The following is a 21538-nucleotide window of genomic DNA, read 5'->3' as shown; positions in this document are numbered from 1 at the left end:
CGTTCCTACGGCTCCTCCCCTCTTGTTACGTTGACGTGGCTCCTTCCTTCTCGTTACGTTGACGTGGCTCCTCCCCTCTCATTACGTTGACGTGGCTCCTCCCCTCTCATTACGTTGACGTGGCCCTCTGTGCTAGCCGGAAGCGAGAGGACTGAAAACCAAGGAAAGTGTCACACATTAGAAAGCCAAACTGAATCTGTAACCGACTAAAACACACATCGACAAGGAATAACGTAAGGATTGTATTGTTTCTTTTTTTGCTGAAATGTAGTCGTATTATTTTGCCATAGTAGGTGATGCCTTCCTATCCGATTTCCTATCGTGTTTTTCTGTGTGTAACGTTGGCTAAGGATGCTGCTCACCAACGTGAGATCAGAAGCTACCTGTGTCTAAAAATTAGGATAGCCATAATCATGTGATTTAAAAAAAAATCTATTGATAATGTGCCATTGACTAGGCGGCCAACCATCCAGGTGCAGCTAACGTTAGGTCGTTAGTTAGCTAGCTAGCTAGTTGTTGTCCAATGTCAATGAAGGAATGGCAGGTAGGTAAGTAGATGGCTAGTTGAGTCAGTTCCTTGCCTCTCATGGATGACCAGGGGTGTAATCATTACGCCGATTCTGTTGTAAAAAGTTTCGCAACAGAAACAGTTTACTCGAAACGGAAAACCCAAACGAGAGTTTCTATTGTACAAATTCAGGTAGACTCTCCCCGTTTCTTATAGGTAGACTCTCCCCGTTTCTTATAGGTAGACTCTCCCCGTTTCTTATAGGTAGACTCTCCCCGTTTCTTATAGGTAGACTCTCCCCGTTTATTTTGCTTCCGTTTGGTTCTTAAACAGTAAACTGTTTCAGTAATGAATACACACCCATGTGAGGTCCCACTCCCACTGTAACTTATAGTGACCGTGGTGTATCATCCTATCTGATCCAACATTATAATGTTATGTGTGTCCCCCTCCAGAATGGTGATATTATGTGTCCCCCTCCAGAATGGTGATGTTATGTGTGTCCCCCTCCAGAATGGTGATATTATGTGTCCCCCTCCAGAATGGTGATGTTATGTGTGTCCCCCTCCAGAATGGTGATATTATGTGTCCCCCTCCAGAATGGTGATGTTATGTGTGTCCCCCTCCAGAATGGTGATGTTATGTGTGTCCCCCTCCAGAATGGTGACTGACGTGCAGCTAGCCATCTTCGCCAACATGTTGGGTGTGTCTCTGTTCCTGCTGGTGGTTCTATATCACTACGTAGCTGTCAACAACCCCAAGAAACTGGAGTAGAACTGCTTTGTCCAGAAAGGAGGAGAGATGGAGGTGAGGGGGTGCGGTGAGAAGGAGGAGTTGGGTGGGTGGGTGGGTGGTGTGTGGGGGGGAGAGATTGAGGTGAGCGATGGGGTAAGGGAGAGCTAAATACGGTCTGAAGAAAGGGGTGAGTAACCCTCCTAGTCAGGCATGGAAGGTTCTGGAAACAGATATTGGTATCAGTTTACCTGTAATAGTGTTCTAACCGTCCTGTCAGTCTGTGGCTTCGTCCCAAATGGCACCCTATTTAGTATTTAGTGCACTACTATTGACCAAGGCCCATAGGGTCAAATATAGGGAATAGGGTGCCATTTGGCACTGATGATGTGACTCACTTGACCTCTTCTCTCTCCTCACAGGTGGCTGAAGAGGACCAGAGATAGTAGCAGTGAGATGCCATACCTCTTCTTGCATTAGCACTGTCTGTCTCCCCCAGCCTCATTCTGTACAGGAGTGTTTTCTAATAAAATGCCTCTCCAAACGCCTGTCAGTTTAGTGTGTGGTGATTGACTAGAAAGCCTTGTTCATTTTGACACAAACATTAAATACAAATATGAAATATCACCAAATATGAACACTCAGGTATGGAATTTAAGGATTTTGGCCAGCCGGGCTTCTAGACCACAATTCCTACTAGCTTGGGTCCAAAATCTGTGCCATGGTATATTTGAGAAGACAAACATTTTCTACTAGTCTGGTCTGAAAAATGTCAGCTATCTTAATTTCCACCACCGTGTACTCTATACAGAACATGTCTCAGAGCTGTCTGCCAACATGTATTCAGTAACTATACAGAACATGTCTCAGAGCTGTCTGCCAACATGTATTCAGTAACTATACAGAACATGTCTCAGAGCTGTCTGCCAACATGTATTCAGTAACTATACAGAACATGTCTCAGAGCTGTCTGCCAACATGTATTCAGTAACTATACAGAACATGTCTCAGAGCTGTCTGCCAACATGTATTCAGTAACTATACAGAACATGTCTAAGAGCTGTCTGCCAACGTATTCTATGGTTTTACATCAGATGGCGTCCGTCTGCGTGGATGGTTAAACATCTGTTGAAGACAATGGTTCTGTACTATCTATCTGTTGAAGACAATGGTTCTGCCCCATCTATCTGTTGAAGACAATGGTTCTGCCCCATCTATCTGTTGAAGACAATGGTTCTGCCCCATCTAGCTGTTGAAGACAATGGTTCTGTACTATCTATCTGTTGAAGACAATGGTTCTGTACCATCTATCTGTTGAAGACAATGGTTCTGCCCCATCTATCTGTTGAAGACAATGGTTCTGCCCCATCTAGCTGTTGAAGACAATGGTTCTGTACTACCTATCTGTTGAAGACAATGGTTCTGTACTATCTATCTGTTGAAGACAATGATAGTACAGAATCATTGTCTTCAACAGATAGATGGGGCAGAACCATTGTCTTCAAAAGATAGATGGGGCAGAACTATTGTCTTTGACAGACAGAAGCACAGTTCAGTTAAAGAGACTGAGACTCCTAGTACCCACCCCTGTAAATTTCGAACTGTCTCTACGTTGACCGTTCTAGAGGTCTATAGAGCCTGTCTGCATTCCTGATTTCTGTTAACCGTTAGCTTACCTGTGTAATATTGACTTAAGCTCAGAAACACTTGTTTTGCAAACATGGTCCTGTTTTATCAATTGCTGTGCTGATCAATGGACACTTCATTACCACTGTCAAGTGAATATGTAGCTTAAAGTTGTATTTTTATTGATATTTGCAATAAAGATGACGCTACAATAATACACATTTACAATAGGCCTACAGGAGAATACACTCATATATATATATATATATATATACTGCTCAAAAAAATTAAGGGAACACTAAAATAACACATCCTAGATCTGAATGAATGAAATAATCTTATTAAATACTATTTTCTTTACATAGTTGAATGTGCTGACAACAAAATCACACAAAAATGATCAATGGAAATCGAATGTATCAACCCATAGAGGTCTGGATTTGGAGTCACCCTCAAAATTAAAGTGGAAAACCACACTACAGGCTGATCCAACTTTGATGTAATGTCCTTAAAACAAGTCAAAATGAGGCTCAGTAGTGTGTGTGGCCTCCACGTGCCTGTATGACCTCCCTACAATGCCTGGGCATGCTCCTGATGAGGTGGCGGATGGTCTCCTGAGGGATCTCCTCCCAGACCTGGACTAAAGCATCCGCCAACTCCTGGACAGTCTGTGGTGCAACGTGGCGTTGGTGGATGGAGCGAGACATGATGTCCCAGATGTGCTCAATCGGATTCAGGTCTGGGGAACGGGCGGTCCATAGCATCAATGCCTTCCTCTTGCAGGAACTGCTGACACACTCCAGCCACATGAGGTCTAGCATTGTCTTGCATTAGGAGGAACCCAGGGCCAACCGCACCAGCATATGGTCTCACAAGGGGTCTGAGGATCTCATCTCGGTACCTAATGGCAGTCAGGCTACCTCTGGCGAGCACATGGAGGGCTGTGCGGCCCCCCAAAGAAATGCCACCCCACACCATGACTGACCCACCGCCAAACCGGTCATGCTGGAGGATGTTGCAGGCAGCAGAACGTTCTCCACGGCGTCTCCAGACTCTGTCACGTCTGTCACATGTGCTCAGTGTGAACCTGCTTTCATCTGTGAAGAGCACTGGGTGCCAGTGTTCTCTGGCAAATGCCAAACGTCCTGCACGGTGTTGGGCTGTAAGCACAACCCCCACCTGTGGACGTCGGGCCCTCATACCACCCTCATGGAGTCTGTTTCTGACCGTTTGAGCAGACACATGCACATTTGTGGCCTGCTGGAGGTCATTTTGCAGGGCTCTGGCAGTGCTCCTCCTGCTCCTCCTTGCACAAAGGCGGAGGTAGCAGTCCTGCTGCTGGGTTGTTGCCCTCCTACGGCCTCCTCCACATCTCCTGATGTACTGGCCTGTCTCCTGGTAGCGCCTCCATGCTCTGGACACTACGCTGACAGACACAGCAAACCTTCTTGCCACAGCTCGCATTGATGTGCCATCCTGGATGAGCTGCACTACCTGAGCCACTTGTGTGGGTTGTAGACTCCGTCTCATGCTACCACTAGGGTGAAAGCACCGCCAGCATTCAAAAGTGACCAAAACATCAGCCAGGAAGCATAGGAACTGAGAAGTGGTCTGTGGTCACCACCTGCAAAACCAGTCCTTTATTGGGGGTGTCTTGCTAATTGCCTATAATTTCCACCTGTTGTCTATTCCATTTGCACAACAGCATGTGAAATGTATTGTCAATCAGTGTTGCTTCCTAAGTGGACAGTTTGATTTCACAGAAGTGTGATTGACTTGGAGTTACATTGTGTTGTTTAAGTGTTCCCTTTATTTTTTTGAGCAGTGTATATAGTACCAGTCAAATGTTTGGACACACCTACTCATTCAAGGGTTTTTCTTTATTTTTATTATTTTTTACATTGTAGAATAATAGTGAAGACATCAAAACTATGAAATAACACATATGGAATCAAGTAGTAACCAAAACGGTGTTAAACAAATCAAAATATATTTAATATTCTTCAAATAGCCACCCTTTGCCTTGATGACAGCTTTGCACACTCTTGGCATTCTCTCAACCAGCTTCATGAGGTAGTCACCCGGAATGCATTTCAATTAACAGGTGTGGGGGGGGGGGGGGGGTATACAGAAGATTTCCCTATTTGGTAAAATACCAAGTCTATATTATGGCAAGAACAGCTCAAATAAGCAAAGAGAAACAACAGTCGGTCAATACGGAACATTTCAAGAACTGCTTCAGAGTTCAAGTAACAGACACATCTCAACCTCAACTGTTCAGAGACTGCGTGAATCAGGCCTTCATGGTCGAATTGCTGCAAAGAAACCACTACTAAAGGACACTAATAAGAAGAAAAGACTTGCTTGGGCCAAGAATTCGACTGGTGGAAATCTGTCCTTTGGTCTGTTGAGTCCAAATTTGAGATTTTTCGTTCCAACCACCGTGTCTTTGTGAGACGCAGAGTAGCTGAACGGATGATCTCCGCATGAGTGGTTCCCACCGTGAAGCATGGAGGAGGAGGTGTTATGGTGTGGGGGTGCTTTGCTGGTGACACTGTCTGTGATTTTATTTAGATTTCAAGGCACCCTTAACCAGCATGGCTACCACAGCATTCTGCAGCGATACGCCATCCCATCTGGTTTGGGCTTAGTGGGACTATCATTTGTTTTTCAACAGGACTATTCTGCCCTGAAATTGCGTTACCATGCAAAACTAGACAGATAGCTAACAACTGAGTCTTCAATAAAACTTCCAAGGCGTGACTTTTCTTGAACTAATATATTGAAAACGTTTATATAGTGAAACTGCAAAATACAGAAAATAATATACTTTAGTATTCAATTCACATTGACATACTGCAGCTGTACATTACACATTTCAAGTTGAAGTTGCATAAATACAAAGCATTGCCAAGGTCCCATGTATCTGACATGACGCCAAACCAGATAGATAATTACCATGAGTAACAACTAGCCAACTCCTTTCATTACTCTAATAATGTACAAACACCTCTGTACAATAACAAAGCATATTACACTAGAAACAGTAACAAAACTATAGTATGTTTTACAATTCGCTTACATGACGCACAAGCAAATGAATACAGCTGACGGCATACATGAAAGGCAAGGTCATTTGCGTGAGTAAACGTAACCAACTAACATAAATAAGTAAGCAATTCTATCAATAACAATACTATCATCACTAGCAATATGCTTGAATTGAACTTACAAACAAATATTTTCAGAGACTGAAGCGAGACAAGAAATATCTGCACAGAAAGAACTGTAGCGTTGTTTCTAGCTGCTTGTCTGCGTGCAGAATGACTACTCTACTCTACTTCCGGTTGTGCAGTCTTTTAAAGTACCAGAAAGCTCCACCAGGGGGCGATAAAGACCATGGAACACAATGAAAGTCAAATTTTAATAATAAAATAATCTGTTACCTTCTAACAGGACAAGGACAATGACCCAACACACCTCCAGGCTGTGGAAGGGCTATTAGACCCCAACACACCTCCAGGCTGTGGAAGGGCTATTAGACCCCAACACACCTCCAGGCTGTGGAAGGGCTATTAGACCCCAACACACCTCCAGGCTGTGGAAGGGCTATTAGACCCCAACACACCTCCAGGCTGTGGAAGGGCTATTAGACCCCAACACACCTCCAGGCTGTGGAAGGGCTATTTGACCAAGATGGAGAGTGATGGAGTGCTGCATCAGATGACCTGGCCTCCACAATCACCTGACCACTAACCAATTGAGATGGTTTGGGATGAGTTGGACCTCAGAGTGAATGAAAAGCAGCCAACAAGAGCTCAGCATATGTGGGAACTCCTTCAAGTCTGTTGGAAAAACCTTCCTCATGAAGCTGGTTGAGAGAATGCCATGATTGTGCAAAGCTGTCATCATGGCAAAGGGTGGCTACTTTGAAGAATATAAAATATAAAATGTATTGTGATTTATTAACACTTTTTGGTTACTACATGATTCCATATGTGTTATTTCATAGTTTTGATGTCTTCACTATTATTCTACAATGTAGAAAATAGTAAAAATAAAGAAAAACCCTTGTGTCATTATGACATGCCACTGGCTTTGAGTAAACCAGTGTGTCTATGTATGCGGATGACTCAAAACTATACACGTCACCTACTACAGCAACTGAAATGACTGCAATACTTAACAAAGAGCTGCAGTTAGTTTCAGAGTTGGTGGCAAGGAATAAGTTAGTCCTAAATATTTCAAAAACTAAAAGCATTGTTTTTGGGACAAATCATTTACTAAACCCTAAACCTCAACAAAATCTTGTAATGAATAATCAGGAAATTGAGCAAGTTGAGGAGAGTACATTGCTTACGGTGTAACCCTGGATTATAAACTGTGGAGCCTGGGGCAGGGAGCGGGGCGGGGAGCTGGAGCCTGGGGCAGGGAGCTGGAGCCTGGGGCGGGGAGCTGGAGCCTGGGGAAGGGAGCTGGAGCCTGGGGCAGGGAGCTGGAGCCTGGGGAAGGGAGCTGGAGCCTGGGGCAGGGAGCTGGAGCCTGGGGCAGGGAGTTGGAACCTGGGGCAGGGAGCTGGAGCCTGGGGAAGGGAGCTGGAGCCTGGGGCAGGGAGTTGGAACCTGGGGCAGGGAGCTGGAGCCTGGGGAAGGGAGCTGGAGCCTGGGGCAGGGAGCTGGAGCCTGGGGAAGGGAGCTGGAGCCTGGGGAAGGGAGCTGGAGCCTGGGGCAGGGAGCTGGAGCCTGGGGCAGGGAGCTGGAGCCTGGGGAAGGGAGCTGGAGCCTGGGGCAGGGAGCTGGAGCCTGGGGCAGGGAGCTGGAGCCTGGGGAAGGGAGCTGGAGCCTGGGGCAGGGAGCTGGAGCCTGGGGCAGGGAGTTGGAGCCTGGGGCAGGGAGCTGGAGCCTGGGGAAGGGAGCTGGAGCCTGGGGCAGGGAGCTGGAGCCTGGGGCAGGGAGTTGGAGCCTGGGGCAGGGAGCTGGAGCCTGGGGCAGGGAGCTGGAGCCTGGGGCAGGGAGCTGGAGCCTGGGGAAGGGAGCTGGAGCCTGGGGCAGGGAGTTGGAGCCTGGGGCAGGGAGCTGGAGCCTGGGGAAGGGAGCTGGAGCCTGGGGCAGGGAGCTGGCTGGATGTAGTGGCGCCACCTGGTGGCCTTGGCTCCACACAACCCTCCTTGGGTCGAGACCAGCCCTCTCTGGGCCCTCCCCCCTCCTGCAGGGAGCTGGGTGGATCTAGTGGTGCCACCTGCTGGCCCCGGGTCGGGCCCCCCTTACTGCTTTGCCCGCAGCACTCTCTGGCCCTCTCCCCACATTCCCTGGAGCAGGAAGCTGGCTGGATGTAGTGGCACCCCTTGGTGCCCTCGGCCGCGCCCCCTCTCCAAGGGTCGGCCCTCCCTCCCCGATTCGGCCCCAGATCTCTCTTGCCCTCTCCCCAATCTCCCTGGTGCAGGGAGCTGGGTGGATGTACTGGTGCCCCCTGGCACTCTTTCTAGAGTCTCTGGAGCGAGACTCTAGAAAGAGTCTCTGGGTTAGAGCGTTAACATTGCCTGTAAATGCACACTGGACAGGGGTAAAGAGCACAAAAAAAAGAGTTTGTTGACTCTTGTGAGGTGAAGAAAAAAAAGGTGAAGAAAGAGAATACTTTAAGAAGCTACAGCTTTTAGACTGTTTATTACGTTTATTTGGAAAGGGACAATGTAGCCTTCAACAACATAGGCTAAGTCTCATAAACAGGTGAACATATAAACATGAATACATATATACTAACAAAATATTGTACATATTAAAACACAAATACATATTTTTTTTTTACAGGACATAATTCCTGAAGCCATTTCCATTGTAAAATATAGAAACACATAATCTCATCAACATAGTGTACAGAGCTATGTTATTGCACCTATTGAAATGTAATGTTTGTTTTTTAGTGTGTATTCTGTTGCAATAAAAAGGTCAATGTTACCTATTAGATCAAAATCAGTGTCTGATTCGACTTGATATAAATAGCCTCGTTATTGTGTTACTATTTTTCCTTCAGTTTAGCAAATTTTTCTTACTTTTCTAAAAACTCTGCATTGTTGGTTAAGGTTTCGTAAGTAAGCATTTCACGGTAAGGTTTTATTCGGCTCATGTGACAAATAACATTTGATTTGATCCATGTTGAGGTGAAGCCATTCCATGTCTTTATTGCTTTGTATGAGAAAGCAGTTTGGGAGAAGGTGGTGGACCGTTTGGGAGAAGGTGGTGGACCGTTTGGGAGAAGGTGGTGGACCGTTTGGGAGAAGGTGGTGGACCGTTTGGGAGAAGGTGGTGGACCGTTTGGGAGAAGGTGGTGGACCGTTTGGGAGAAGGTGGTGGACCGTTTGGGAGAAGGTGGTGGACCGTTTGGGAGAAGGTGGTGGACCGTTTGAAGATGCTACATTCACCCCCTGGTGGAGGTTCTTGGAACACCACTATTTAAGTTTGAGCAGAGGTTGAAGAAAATCTTTGAAGGTGCTGGTGCTGCTTGTTATCTTTAATACCAGGCAGATGTTGGAGTACATAAATACATGGTGCACACTGAACAGGTTGAACGTATTGAGTACACTCTTAGAAAAAGGGGCTTCAACAGGGTTCTTTGGCTGTCACCATAGGAGAACCCTTTTTGGTTCCAGTAAAAACTATTTTGGGTTCCATGTACAACCCTCTGTGGAATGGAACACAAAAGGGTTCTACCTGGATCCAAAAAGGGTTCTTGAAAGGATTCTCCTGTGGGGACAGCGGAAGAGCCTTTTAGGTTCTAGATAGCACTGACAAAAATCTTACATTTTATGAAATAAAACAAAACTTGTTGATCAAGTGTAGCAGTTTGAATGTATTCACATAAATTACCATGAATCAACATTGTAGATTATCAAAGACGGGAATTAACGGTGAACTGGTAGTGATATATTGTATATAATGAACAAAATTATAAACGCAACATCAGATCAAATCAAATCAAATCTTATTTGTCACATACACGTGTTTAGCAGATGTTATAGCGGGTGTAGCGAAATGCTTGTGCTTCTAGCTCCGACAGTGTAGTAATATCTAACAAGTAATATCTAACAATTTCACAACATATACCCAATACACACAAAACTAGTAAGGAATGGGATTTAAGAATATATACATATATGGACAAGCAATGACAGAGCGGCATGGACTAAGATACAGTAGAATATTATAGAATAGAATGCAGTATATACATATGAGATGAGTAGTGCAATATATGTATAGTTGAAGTCGGAAGTTTACATACACCTTAGCCAAAAACATTTAAACTCAGTTTTTCACAATTCCTGACATTTAATCCTAGTAAGAATTCCCTGTCTTAGGTCAGTTAGGATCACCACTTTATTTTAAGAATGTGAAATGTCAGAATAATAGTAGAGAGAATTATTTATTTCAGCTTTTATTTCTTTCATCACTTGGGTCAAACGTTTCGGGTAGCCTTCCACAAGCTTCCCACAATAAGTTGGGTGAATTTTGGCCCATTCCTCATGACAGAGCTGGTGTAACTGAGTCAGGTTTGAAGGCCTCCTTGCTCACACACGCTTTTTCAGTTCTGCCCACAAATGTTCTATAGGATTGAGGTCAGGGCTTTGTGATGGCCACTCCAATTCCTTGACTTGGTTGTCCTTAAGCCATTTTTCCACAACTTTGGAAGTATGCTTGGGGTTATTGTCCATTTGGAAGACCCATTTGCGACCAAGCTTTAACTTCCTGACTGATGTCTTGAGATGTTACTTCAATATATCCATATAATTTTCCTTCCTCATGATGCCATCTATTTTGTGAAGTGCACCAGTCCCTCCTGCAGCAAAGCACCCCCACAGCATGATGCTGCCACCCCTGTGCTTCACGGTTGGGATGGTGTTCTTCGGCTTGCAAGTGCCCCCCTTTTTCCTCCAAACATAACGATGGTCATTATGGCCAAACAGTTCTATTTTTGTTTAATCAGAAAAGAGGACATTTCTCCAAAAAGTACGATCTTTGTCCCCATGTGCAGTTGCAAACCGTAGTTTGGCTTTTTTATGGCAGTTTTGGAGCAGTGGCTTCTTCCTTGCTGAGCGGCCTTTCAGGTTATGTCGATATAGGACTCGTTTTACTGTGGATATAGATACTTTTGTACCTGTTTCCTCCAGCATCTTCACAAGGTCCTTTGCTGTTGTTCTGGGATTGATTTGCACTTTTCGCACCAAAGTACGTTCATCTCTAGGAGACAGAATGCGTCTCCTTCCTGAGCGGTATGACGGCTGCGTGGTCCCATGGTGTTTATACTTGCGTACTATTGTTTGTACAGATGAATGTGGTACCTTCAGGCATTTGGAAATTGCTCTCAAGGATGAACCAGACTTGTGGAGGTCTACAGTTTTTTTTCTGAGGTCTTGGCTGATTTCTTTTGATTTTCCCATGATGTCAAGCAAGAGTTTGAAGGTAGACCTTGAAATACATCCACAGGTATACCTCCAATTGACTCAAATTATGTAAATTAGCCTATCAGAAGCTTCTAAAGCCATGACATCATTTTCTGGAATTTTCCAAGCTGTTTAAAGCCACAGTCAACTTACTGTATGTAAACCTCTGACCCACTGGAATTGTAATACAATTAATTATAAGTGAAATAATCTGTCTGTAAACAATTGTTGGAAAAACGACTTGTGTCATGCACAAAGTAGATGTCCTAACCAACTTGCCAAAACTAAAGTTTGTTAACAAGAAATTTGTGGAGTGGTTGAAAAACGAGTTTTAATGACTCCAACCTAAGTGTATGTAAACTTCCGACTTCAACTGCAAACATTATTAAAGTGACTGTAAACATTATTAAAGTGACTAGTGTTCCATTTCTTAAAGTGGCCAGTGATTTCAATAGGCAGCAGCAGCCTCTAATGTGCTAGTGATGGCTATTTAACAGTCTGATGGCCTTGAGATAGAAGCTGTTTTTCATCCTCTCGGTCCCAGCGTTGATGCACCTGTACTGACCTCGCCTTCTGGATGATAGCGGGGTGAACAGGCAGTGGCTCGGGTGGTTGATGTCCTTGATGATATTTTTGGCCTTCCTGTGACATCGGGTGCTGTACGTGTCATGGAGGGCGGGTAGATTGCCCCTGATAATGCGTTCGGCAGACCGCACCACCCTCTGGAGAGCCCTGCGGTTGCGGGCGGTGCAGTTTTCGTATCAGGTGGTGATACAGCCCGACAGGATGCACTCAATTGTGCATCTGTAAAGGTTTCTGAGGGTTTTAGGTGCCAAGCCAAATTTCTTCAGCTTCCTGAGGTTGAAGAGGCTCTGTTGCACCTTCTTCACCACACTGTCTGCGTGGGTGGACCATTTCAGATTGTCGGTGATGTGTACGCCGAGGAACTTGAAGCTTTCCACCTTCTCCACTGCGGTCCCGTCGATGTGGATAGGGGGGTGCACCCTCTGCTGTTTCCTGAAGTCCACGATCAGCTCCTTTGTTTTGTTGACGTTGAGTGAGAGGTTATTGTCCTGGCACCACACTCCCAAAGCCCTCACCTCCTCCCTGTAGGCGGTCTCGTCATTATTGGTAATCAAGCCTACTACTGTTGTGTCGTCTGCAAACTTGATGATTGAGTTGGAGGCGTGCTTGGCCACGCAGACATGGGTGAACAGGGAGTACAGGAGGAGGCTGAGCACGCACCCTTGTGGGGCCCCAGTGTTGAGGATCAGCGAAGTGGAGATGTTGTTTCCTACCTTCACCACCTGGGGGCAGCCCGTCAGGAAGTCCAGGACCCAGTTGCACAGGGCGGGGTTCAGACCCAGGGCCTCGAGCTTAATGATGAGCTTGGAGGGTACTATGGTGTTGAAGGCTGAGCTATAGTCAATGAACAGCATTCTTACATAGGTATTCTTCTTGTCCAGATGGGATACGGCAGTGTGCAGTGTGATGGCGATTGCATCGTCTGTGGATCTAATAAATGGATAAATGTCTTATTCATGTCGGCTACGGAGAAGGAGAGGCCACAGTCCTTGGTAGCCTCGTCAGTGACACTGTGTTATCCTCAAAGCGGGCGAAGAAGGTGTTTAGCTTGTCTGGAAGCGAGACGTCGGTGTCGGCGACGTGGCTGGTTTTCCTTTTGTAGTCCGTGATTGTCTGGAGACCCTGCCACATACGGCTCGTGTCTGAGCCGTTGAATTGCGACTCCACTTTGTCTCTATACTGATGTTTTGCCAGTTTAATTGCCTTGCGGAGTGAATAGCTACACTGTTTGTATTCTGCCATATTCCCAGTCACCTTGCATGGTTGTATGCGGTGGTTCGCTCGTTCAGATTGGCGCAAATCCTGCCATCTATCCACGGTTTCTGGTTAGGGTAGGTTTTAATAGTCACAGTGGGCACAACATCACCTATACACTTCCTGATAAACTCAGTCACCGTTTCAGTGTATTGGTCTAAATTATTTTCGGAAGCTACCCGGAACATATCCCAGTCCACGTGATCAAAACAATCTTGAAGCGTGGATTCCGATTGGTCAGACCAGCGTTGAATAGTCCTTAGCACGGGTATTTCCTGTTTGAGTTTCTGCCTATAGGAAGGGAGGAGCAAAATGGAGTCGTGGTCAGATTTGCCGAAAGGAGGGCGTGGGAGGGCCTTATAACCATCCCGGAAGTTCAATAGCAATGGTCGAGGATTTTGGCAGCTCGAGTACAACAGTCGATATGTTGATAGAACTTCGGCAGCCTAGTCCTCAAATTTGCTTTGTTAAAATCCCCGGCTACAATAAATGCAGCCTCAGGATATGTGGTTTCCAGTTTGCATAAAGTCCAGTTAAGCTCTTTGAGGGCTGTCGTGGTATCGGCTTGAGGGGGGATATACACGGCCGTGACTATAACCGAAGAGAATTCTCTTGGGAGATAATACGGTCGGCATTTTATTGTGAGGTATTCTAGGTCGGGTGAACAGAAGGACTCGAGTTCCTGTATGTTACTAAAATTACACCATGAGTCGTTAATCATGAAACACACACCTCCGCCATTCTGCTTCCCGGAGAGATATTTATTCCTGTCTGCGCAATGAACTGAGAACCCATCTGGCTGGACCGATTTCGACAGAATATACCCAGAGAGCCATGTTTCCGTGAAACAAAGTATGTTACAGGCCTTGATGTCTCTCTGGAAATAAATCCTTGCCCGGAGTTCGTCGATCTTGTTAACCAAAGACTGAACATTAGCGAGTAGAATACTTGGAAGCGGTGGGTGGTGTGCGCGCCTCCTAAATCGAACCAGCAGGCCGCTCCGAGTGCCTCTCCTCCGCCGGCGATGTTTTGGGTCAGCCGCTGGAATCAGTTCAATTGCCCTGGGGAGAGCAAACAAAGGATCTGCTCCGGGAAAGTCATATTCCTGGTCGTAATGCTGGTGAGTTACCGCCACTCTGATATCCAATAGTTTTCCCCAGCTGTATGTAATGATACAAAACACTTTCTGAGCTAATAATGTAAAAAATTATACATAAAAAAATACTGCAAAGTTTCCTAAGAGCTAGTCGCGAGGCCGCCATCCTCGTCGGCGCCAGGTAGTATCCATGCAACAATTTCAAAGATTTTACTGAGTTACAGTTCATAGAAGGAAATCAGTCAATTGAAATACATTCATTAGGCCCTAATCTATGGATTTCACACGACTGGGCAGGGGCGCAGCCATGGGTGGGCCTGGGAGGGCATAGGCCCACCCACATGGCAGCCAGGCCCACCCACTGGGGAGCCAGGCCCAGCCAATCAGAATGAGTTTTTCCCCACAAAAGGGCTTTATTAAACAGGTAAACTTGTGGTAAACTGGAAACTCTGGGGGAAAAACAGAGGCCAAATCATTACATCAGGGATCTTCGGATCGGAAAGTTGGAGCTCTAGAAAGATGCCATGAATTTCCGACTTGGAATTCTGAGTTGGATGACCATTCAAAATATTTTTCCCAGTCGGAGCTCGTTTTTTTCCAGAGTTCCCAGTTGTCTTGAACGCAGTTCCCAGTTGTCTTGAACGCACCAATTTTGAACACGCCAATTGATTTCAAAGGAAGCATTTCCTCAATGGCTGACGGCTAATGGCCGATGGCTATAGTGTAGCAGGGCCATGAGACTGTGAGCAGCGTCTCAAGCAGCTTGTGGTGCTTTCAAGACAACTCACAAACTCAGAACCGCCAAGATAAAATGTACGTCATTTTTGGGCATAGAGCCAAATTCTTTGTCTACACCCATTCAGCATCGTTCACACCCTCTTAAGCTTTAGCCCCACCCATCTCGCTTCGCTCTCGGAGCGTTCAGAGCGAACACCTGACGCTCTGGCGGATGATTTGTTTACCTCTGGATAACATGAAAACAGCCTAACCAGCTCTGCTGGCAACAATTTCATTAAGCTTTTTTGCCGACGTTTACGGACACCGGCCATAACCAACGGGTGTTGTTCACTTTAGCTAGCTAGGTAAACAATGTGTAAAATCACACACGTCACGTAACGTTAGCTAACGAGCCAGCCAGCTAACGTTAGCTAGTTAACCAACAATGAACATAGTGCCAAATCATGTCGTTACTACCCTGCATGAATCTGCTGGGAGCTAATCAACCAGGTTCAATGACGTTAGCTAGCTAACATTAGGCTCTAACTAGCAAAGCAAACGGTTCTGGGATACGAATAATAACGTCATACACGTAACGTTAGCTAGGGAGCCAGCCAGCTAACGTTAGCTAGCTAGCTAACAGTACACTTTAGCTTAAGACATGTAGCTAGCTAGCTAGGTAAACAATGAACCTAGCTAGGTAAACATTGTGTAAGATCACACACGTCACATAAAGTTAGCTAACGAGCCATCCAGCTAACATTAGCTAGTTAAACAACAATGAATTATAACGTCATACACGTAATGTTAGCTAGAGAGCCAGCCAGCTAACGTTAGCTAGCTAGCTAACAGTACACTTTAGCTTGAATTGAAACCACTTTCTGTCAAAATTAGAAACGTGTAATATCTTAAAATGTAGCTAGCTAGACTATCTTACACGTATACATCATCATGCATGATGGACGCGTCTCCCTCTCACGGATGCCATGGTTGCCCTTAGTTTGAAGATGTAATCCAGAGACAGGTGTTTTCTCCATCTCTTTAGCTATCATACTCTAATTCCACTGAGTTCAAAACTCGATCCTCCAGAAAGTGGAGAGCAACACTTATGCAGCTCCACTACACAATACATTTTTTTTTTAAAGCCGCGTTTGACAGGATTATCAACACAGACTGACCGGCTCAAGTACAAAGAAGGCTTCTCTCGGCCTTCTGTGTACAGCCCACTCATTATCTCAGCCAATCATGGCTAGTGGGAAGGTTGCTTTCTTTTTCTGTGGCTAAACCAACAAGGCTCGTAGTTTAACAATTGTATTTGTATTTACAGATGGAATACAATTTGTTATTAAGGCACATGAAAGTTCACATGTTCCAGAAAGCATTTCTGCCAAAAAACACATTGATTTTAAAACAATGATGTTCAAATGTCTCTGTGAAGTCGTGACTTACGACATATGCCTAGTTTCCTGAAACGGGTCACATATGAGCAATTTCTGAGACTCACTGATGCACCAGTAGCAATACAAGGATATAACATCTATAGAAGAGACAGGAATGCTTATGGGGGAGGTGTTGCTGTATATATTCAGAGCCATATCCCTGTAATGCTTAGAGAAGATCTTATGTCAAGTGTTATTGAAGTGTTGTGGTTGCTGGTTCACTTGGCACATCTAAAGCATTTTCTTTTGGCGTGTTGCTATAGGCCACCAAGTGCTAACAGTCAGTATCTAAATAATATGTGTGAAATACTTGATAGTGTATGTGATGTAAACAGAGAGGTCAACATTCTTGGGGACCTGAATATTGACTGGTTTTCATCAAGCTGTCCGCTCAAGAGGAAGCTTCTTACTGTAACCAGTGCCTGTAATCTGGTTCAGGTTATTAATCAACCTACCAGGGTGTTTACAAATACTACAGGAACAAGATCATCCACATGTATCGATCACATTTTTACTAATACTGTAGAACTTTGTTCTAAAGCTGTATCCGTACCCATTGAATGCAGTGATCACAATATAGTGGCTATATCCAGGAAAGACAAAGTTCCAAAAGCTGGGCCTAAAATAGTGTATAAGAGATCATACAAAAGATTTTGACTCTTATGTGGATGATGTAAAAAATATTTGTTGGTCTGATGTGATTAATAAGGAGCATCCAGACGCTGCACTTGATGAATTTATTAAATTGCTTCTTCCAATTATTGATAAGCATGCACCTGTTAAGAAACTGACTGTTAGAACTGTTAAGGCTCCATGGATTGATGAGGAATTGAAAAACTGTCTGGTTGAAAGAGATGGGGCTAAAGGAGTGGCTAATAAGTCTGGCTGCCATATTGTGGACTCAGAGCTATCTATCTAATAGAACTCAGAGGGTTTTCTTTAATGGAAGCTTCTCTAATGTCATATGTATGTAAAGTGTGGTGTACCGCAGGGCAGCTCTCTAGGCCCTCTACTCTTTTCTATTTTTACCAATGACCTGCCACTGGCATTAAACAAAGCATGTGTGTCCATGTATGCTGATGATTCAACCATATACGCATCAGCAACCACAGCTAATGAAGTCACTGAAACCCTTAACAAGGAGTTGCAGTCTGTTTTGGAATGGGTGGCCAGTAATAAACTGGTCCTGAACATCTCTAAAACTAAGAGCATTGTATTTGGTACAAATCATTCCCTAAGTTCTAGACCTCAGCTGAATCTGGTAATGAATGGTGTGGCTGTTGAACAAGTTGAGGAGACTAAATTACTTGGCGTTACCTTAGATTGTAAACTATCATGGTCAAAACATATAGATTCAATGGTTGTAAAGATGGGGAGAGGTCTGGCAGTAGTAAAGAGATGCTCTGCTTTTTTGACCCCACACTCTAAAAAGCAAGTTCTGCAGGCAGTGGAAGAGGAAAGTGGAAGGGGGAGAAAGTAAGGAACTTGTCTGTCGGCCTTGCATTAAAGAACATAATTGGTTAAGGAAAACTGTGATAAATAAAAAAGTATATCAGTTTCACTTAAGGACCAAAGGATTGACAGCCGTCCCATATAGATTGCAAAGTAGTTGGGAAGAGATCTTTGACGTACCGATCCCATGGCATAGTGTTTATGAACTGACACGCAAAACGACACCGGATTCAAAAATTTGAATCTTTCAATTTAAATTATTATATAAAATTCTTGCTACCAATAGAATGTTATTTATATGGGGGATACAATCTTCCCAGCTTTGCAGATTTTGCTGTGAAGAGACAGAATCATTAGATCATTTGTTTTGGTTCTGTCCATTTGTAGCTTGTTTTTGGACACAGGTCCAGGAATGGCTGAAGGATTGCAATATTTACCTGGAACTAACCTTGCAGATAGCATTACTGGGTGATCTGAAAAGTCATAGTCAATCAATCAATAATATAATAATACTTTTAGCAAAAATGTTTATTTTTAATTCACAATCTGTAGAAGCAATGAGAATAGAAAGGTTCAAACTTTTGTAAAACATCACAGTACAGTTGAAAAATATATGGCAAATAGAAATCCAATATGGATGGTGTTAAGAGATAGATGGGAGGTATTGAATAGAGTTGAAGGATGGGACTAATAACAACTAACAACAAATAATAACAAAGATAGCTAATAATGTAAGCATACTGTGTCCATAATAAGTATATAGGTTGTATGTTGGGAGCTTTTGGGAAAGAGCACAGTTAGAAAGATATGACATATAGAAGCAAACCGGATGGACATCATGAAAATGATCGGAGAGGTTGAGAGTAGAAGAAGTTCAGGAGCAAAAAAAATAAAAATAAAATATATATATATATATATATATATATATATATATATATATAATAGAATTATTGTAAAATTAACTCTGTCCATAAAGTGTAGATAGTAAGTATATTAGTAATTATAGACCGGAAGTAGAGGCCTGGGCGTTGTTGTTCACTAATTTACTCCAAGTAGGGAAAGGATGGCGGGGTTGAAAAGTAATAAAGGGGAATATATATATATTAAAAAAACATGGGGGTCCATTCCCCCCGAAAAAAAATAAAATAAAAAATAATACTAACTAAAAAATACTAAAAAGTTCTGCAGGCTCTAGTTTTGTCTAATCTTGATTCTTGTCCAGTCAGGTTGTCCAGAGCTGCAAGGAAATACCTAGTTAAGCTGCAGATGGCCCAGAACAGAGCGGCACGTCTTGTTCTTCATTGTAATCAGACAGCTGATATAAATATTATGCATGCCAGTCTCTCTTGGCTAAGAGTTGAGGAGAGACTGACTGCATCACTTAAGAAACAATGTGTTGAAAATCGTAAATAGTTTGCATAGTCAACTTAAACACAGCTCTGACACACACACTTACCCTACCAGACATGCCACCAAAGGTCTTTTCACAGTCCCCAAATCCAGAACAAATTCAAGAAAGCGTACAGTATTATATAGAGCCATTATTGCATGGAACTCCGTTCCATCTCATATTGCTCAAATGAACAGCAAACCTGGTTTCAAAAACAGATAAAGCAACACCTCACGGCACAACGCCTCTCCCCTATTTGACCTAGATAGTTTGTATGTATTGATATGTAGGCTACGTGTGCATTTTTGTAATTTTTTCGAAATTGATGTAGTTCTGTCCTTGAGCTGTTGTTGTGTATTAATGTTCTGTATTATGTCATGTTTCATGTTTTGTGTTGACTCCAGGAAGAGTAGCTGCTGCTTTTGCAACAGCTAATGGGGATCCTAATAAAATAAAAGAAGACTCAACATATGCAAGAATATTAATATCGACCAAACGGTGGAGTTAAAACAGGCATATATCTCTTGATCTGTTTTACTCAGAGCGCTGAAATTTGGCACACAAGCTCAGGGATATGAGTCTAGCTAACCCACACGGTATCTTAGACACCACTAGCCCGATGTTGATGAAACTTGGGTGAATGATACATCTTGCCATAGAGATCCATCATTTATAAATTACACTGATTGGCCCAAGAGGGGCGCGGTGCATGTTTACTGTTGCCTGTTAAATCATGGTTTTAAACCCAGCAGTCAGAGACAGAACTTACTTACCAAGCTGTCACCAAGCACTCTGTCTGGCAAGACTGATTGGAGAGGTGATGTGGAGTGCTCCAGCATATGAGCTGACATATGCAGTGTTATACCCTGAATGCAGTCTCCGCTTTCACGGGACATTGCCTTTAAACTTATATTGCACTGTAACGCAGCTCTTCAGCGCTACAGATTGAATCCAGCCCTGAATCTAGGCCTATGTGTGTGTGTCTGTCTGTCTCACGCCCTGACTCAGGGGACGCTTATATGTTGAGTCAGGGTGTGTATATTCCTTGTTGTGCTTGTTCTATGTTATAGGATCTAGTAGGTCTAGATCTATGTTGGCCGGTGTGGTTCCCAATCAGAGGCAGCTGTCGCTCGTTGTCTCTGATTGGGGACCATACTTAGGCAGCCTATTGGCACTAGTGGGTTGTGGGATCTTGTTCCGTGAAAGGTATGTTGTTTGTGTCTACCTTGGACTTCACGTTTCGTTTCGTTTATTGTTTTGTCGAGTGTTTATTACGTTTAAATAAACATGTATGCATATCACGCTGTGCCTTGGTCCGTCCCGTCTATGAACGAACGTGACAGAAGATCCCACCAAACAAGGACCAAGCAGCGTGCCCAGAAGGAGCAAACGCCGGGGATTCAACGGGAGGTAACTTTAGTAGATGTCCTCCTCGGTTGGGGGAGAATTTCTGAGGAGGAGGCCGTCCGTTATCGGGAGGCGATGAAGGTTGATGCCCAGGTAGGAGAGGAGAAACGGCGCCAACCGGGCCGATGACGGAGACCCGAGAGGCAACCCCAATAATTTTTTTTGGGGGGCACACGGGGTGGATGACGAGGCAGCAGGAGGCCGTGGAAGGGCGAATCTGCAGGTTAGGAGAGGAGGCCACCATGTTACGGGGGCTATTGGTTCAGAGGGAGCAGGAGTTATTCGGTCAGAGGGAGGCGCTACAGGAGGCTAGAAGGGAGAAGGAAAGAGGCACGGCGAGAGGAGCTGGTTAGGCAGCAGAAGGAGCGGGGGTTAATAAAGGAACTCAGTCCCGCTCCTCGCACCAAGCCTGTGGTGCGTGTCGCCAGTCCGGTCCGGCCCGTTCCTGCTCCCCGCACTAAGCCAGTGGTGCGTGTTCCCAGTACGGCCCGACCCGTTCCTGCTCCTCGCACCAAGCCAGTGGTGCGCGTCGCCAGCCCGGTCCGGCCTGTTCCTGCTCCTCGCACCAAGCCAGTGGTGCGCGTCGCCAGCCCGGTCCGGCCTGTTCCTGTCCCTCGCACCAAGCCAGTGGTGCGCATCGCCAGCCCGGTCCGGCCTGTTCCTGACCCTCGCACCAAGCCAGTGGTTCGTGTCGCCAGCCCGGTCCGGCCTGTTCCTGTCCCTCGCACCAAGCCAGTGGTGCGCGTCGCCAGCCCGGCCCGGCCTGTTCCTGCTCCTCGCACCAAGCCAGTGGTGCGCGTCGCCAGCTCGGCCCGGCCTGTTCCTGCTCCTCGCACCAAACCAGTGGTGCGTTTGTCCAGTCCGGCACGGCCCGTGTCCGTTCCACCGGTGCCTGATC

The 21538-nt window shown here is 45.0% G+C and overlaps 1 protein-coding gene across 1 annotated transcript; it reads left to right on the top strand.

Moving 5' to 3' along the window:
• Nucleotides 1-144: 144 nt before the first annotated feature.
• On the top strand, nt 145-1788 carry ost4 (oligosaccharyltransferase complex subunit 4 (non-catalytic)). The gene is made up of 3 exons (XM_084197527.1): nt 145-233; nt 1168-1315; nt 1663-1788. The coding sequence occupies exon 2, from the start codon at nt 1169-1171 to the stop codon at nt 1280-1282; it is 114 nt and encodes a 37-aa protein (XP_084053653.1). The 5' UTR covers nt 145-233; nt 1168; the 3' UTR covers nt 1283-1315; nt 1663-1788.
• Nucleotides 1789-21538: the final 19750 nt, after the last annotated feature.

The sequence above is a fragment of the Coregonus lavaretus genome (genome assembly GCF_964263955.1).
Source record: "Coregonus lavaretus genome assembly, contig: HAP1_SCAFFOLD_1981, whole genome shotgun sequence".
NCBI lineage: Eukaryota > Metazoa > Chordata > Actinopteri > Salmoniformes > Salmonidae > Coregonus > Coregonus lavaretus.
Note: the sequence above shows the minus strand (reverse complement) of the source record. Positions and strands in the feature narration are given on the sequence as shown.

Excerpts from the sequence above, each read along its gene's own strand:
- ost4 (XM_084197527.1), top strand. The coding sequence starts at position 1,169 with ATGGTGACTGACGTGCAGCTAGCCATCTTCGCCAACATGTTGGGTGTG.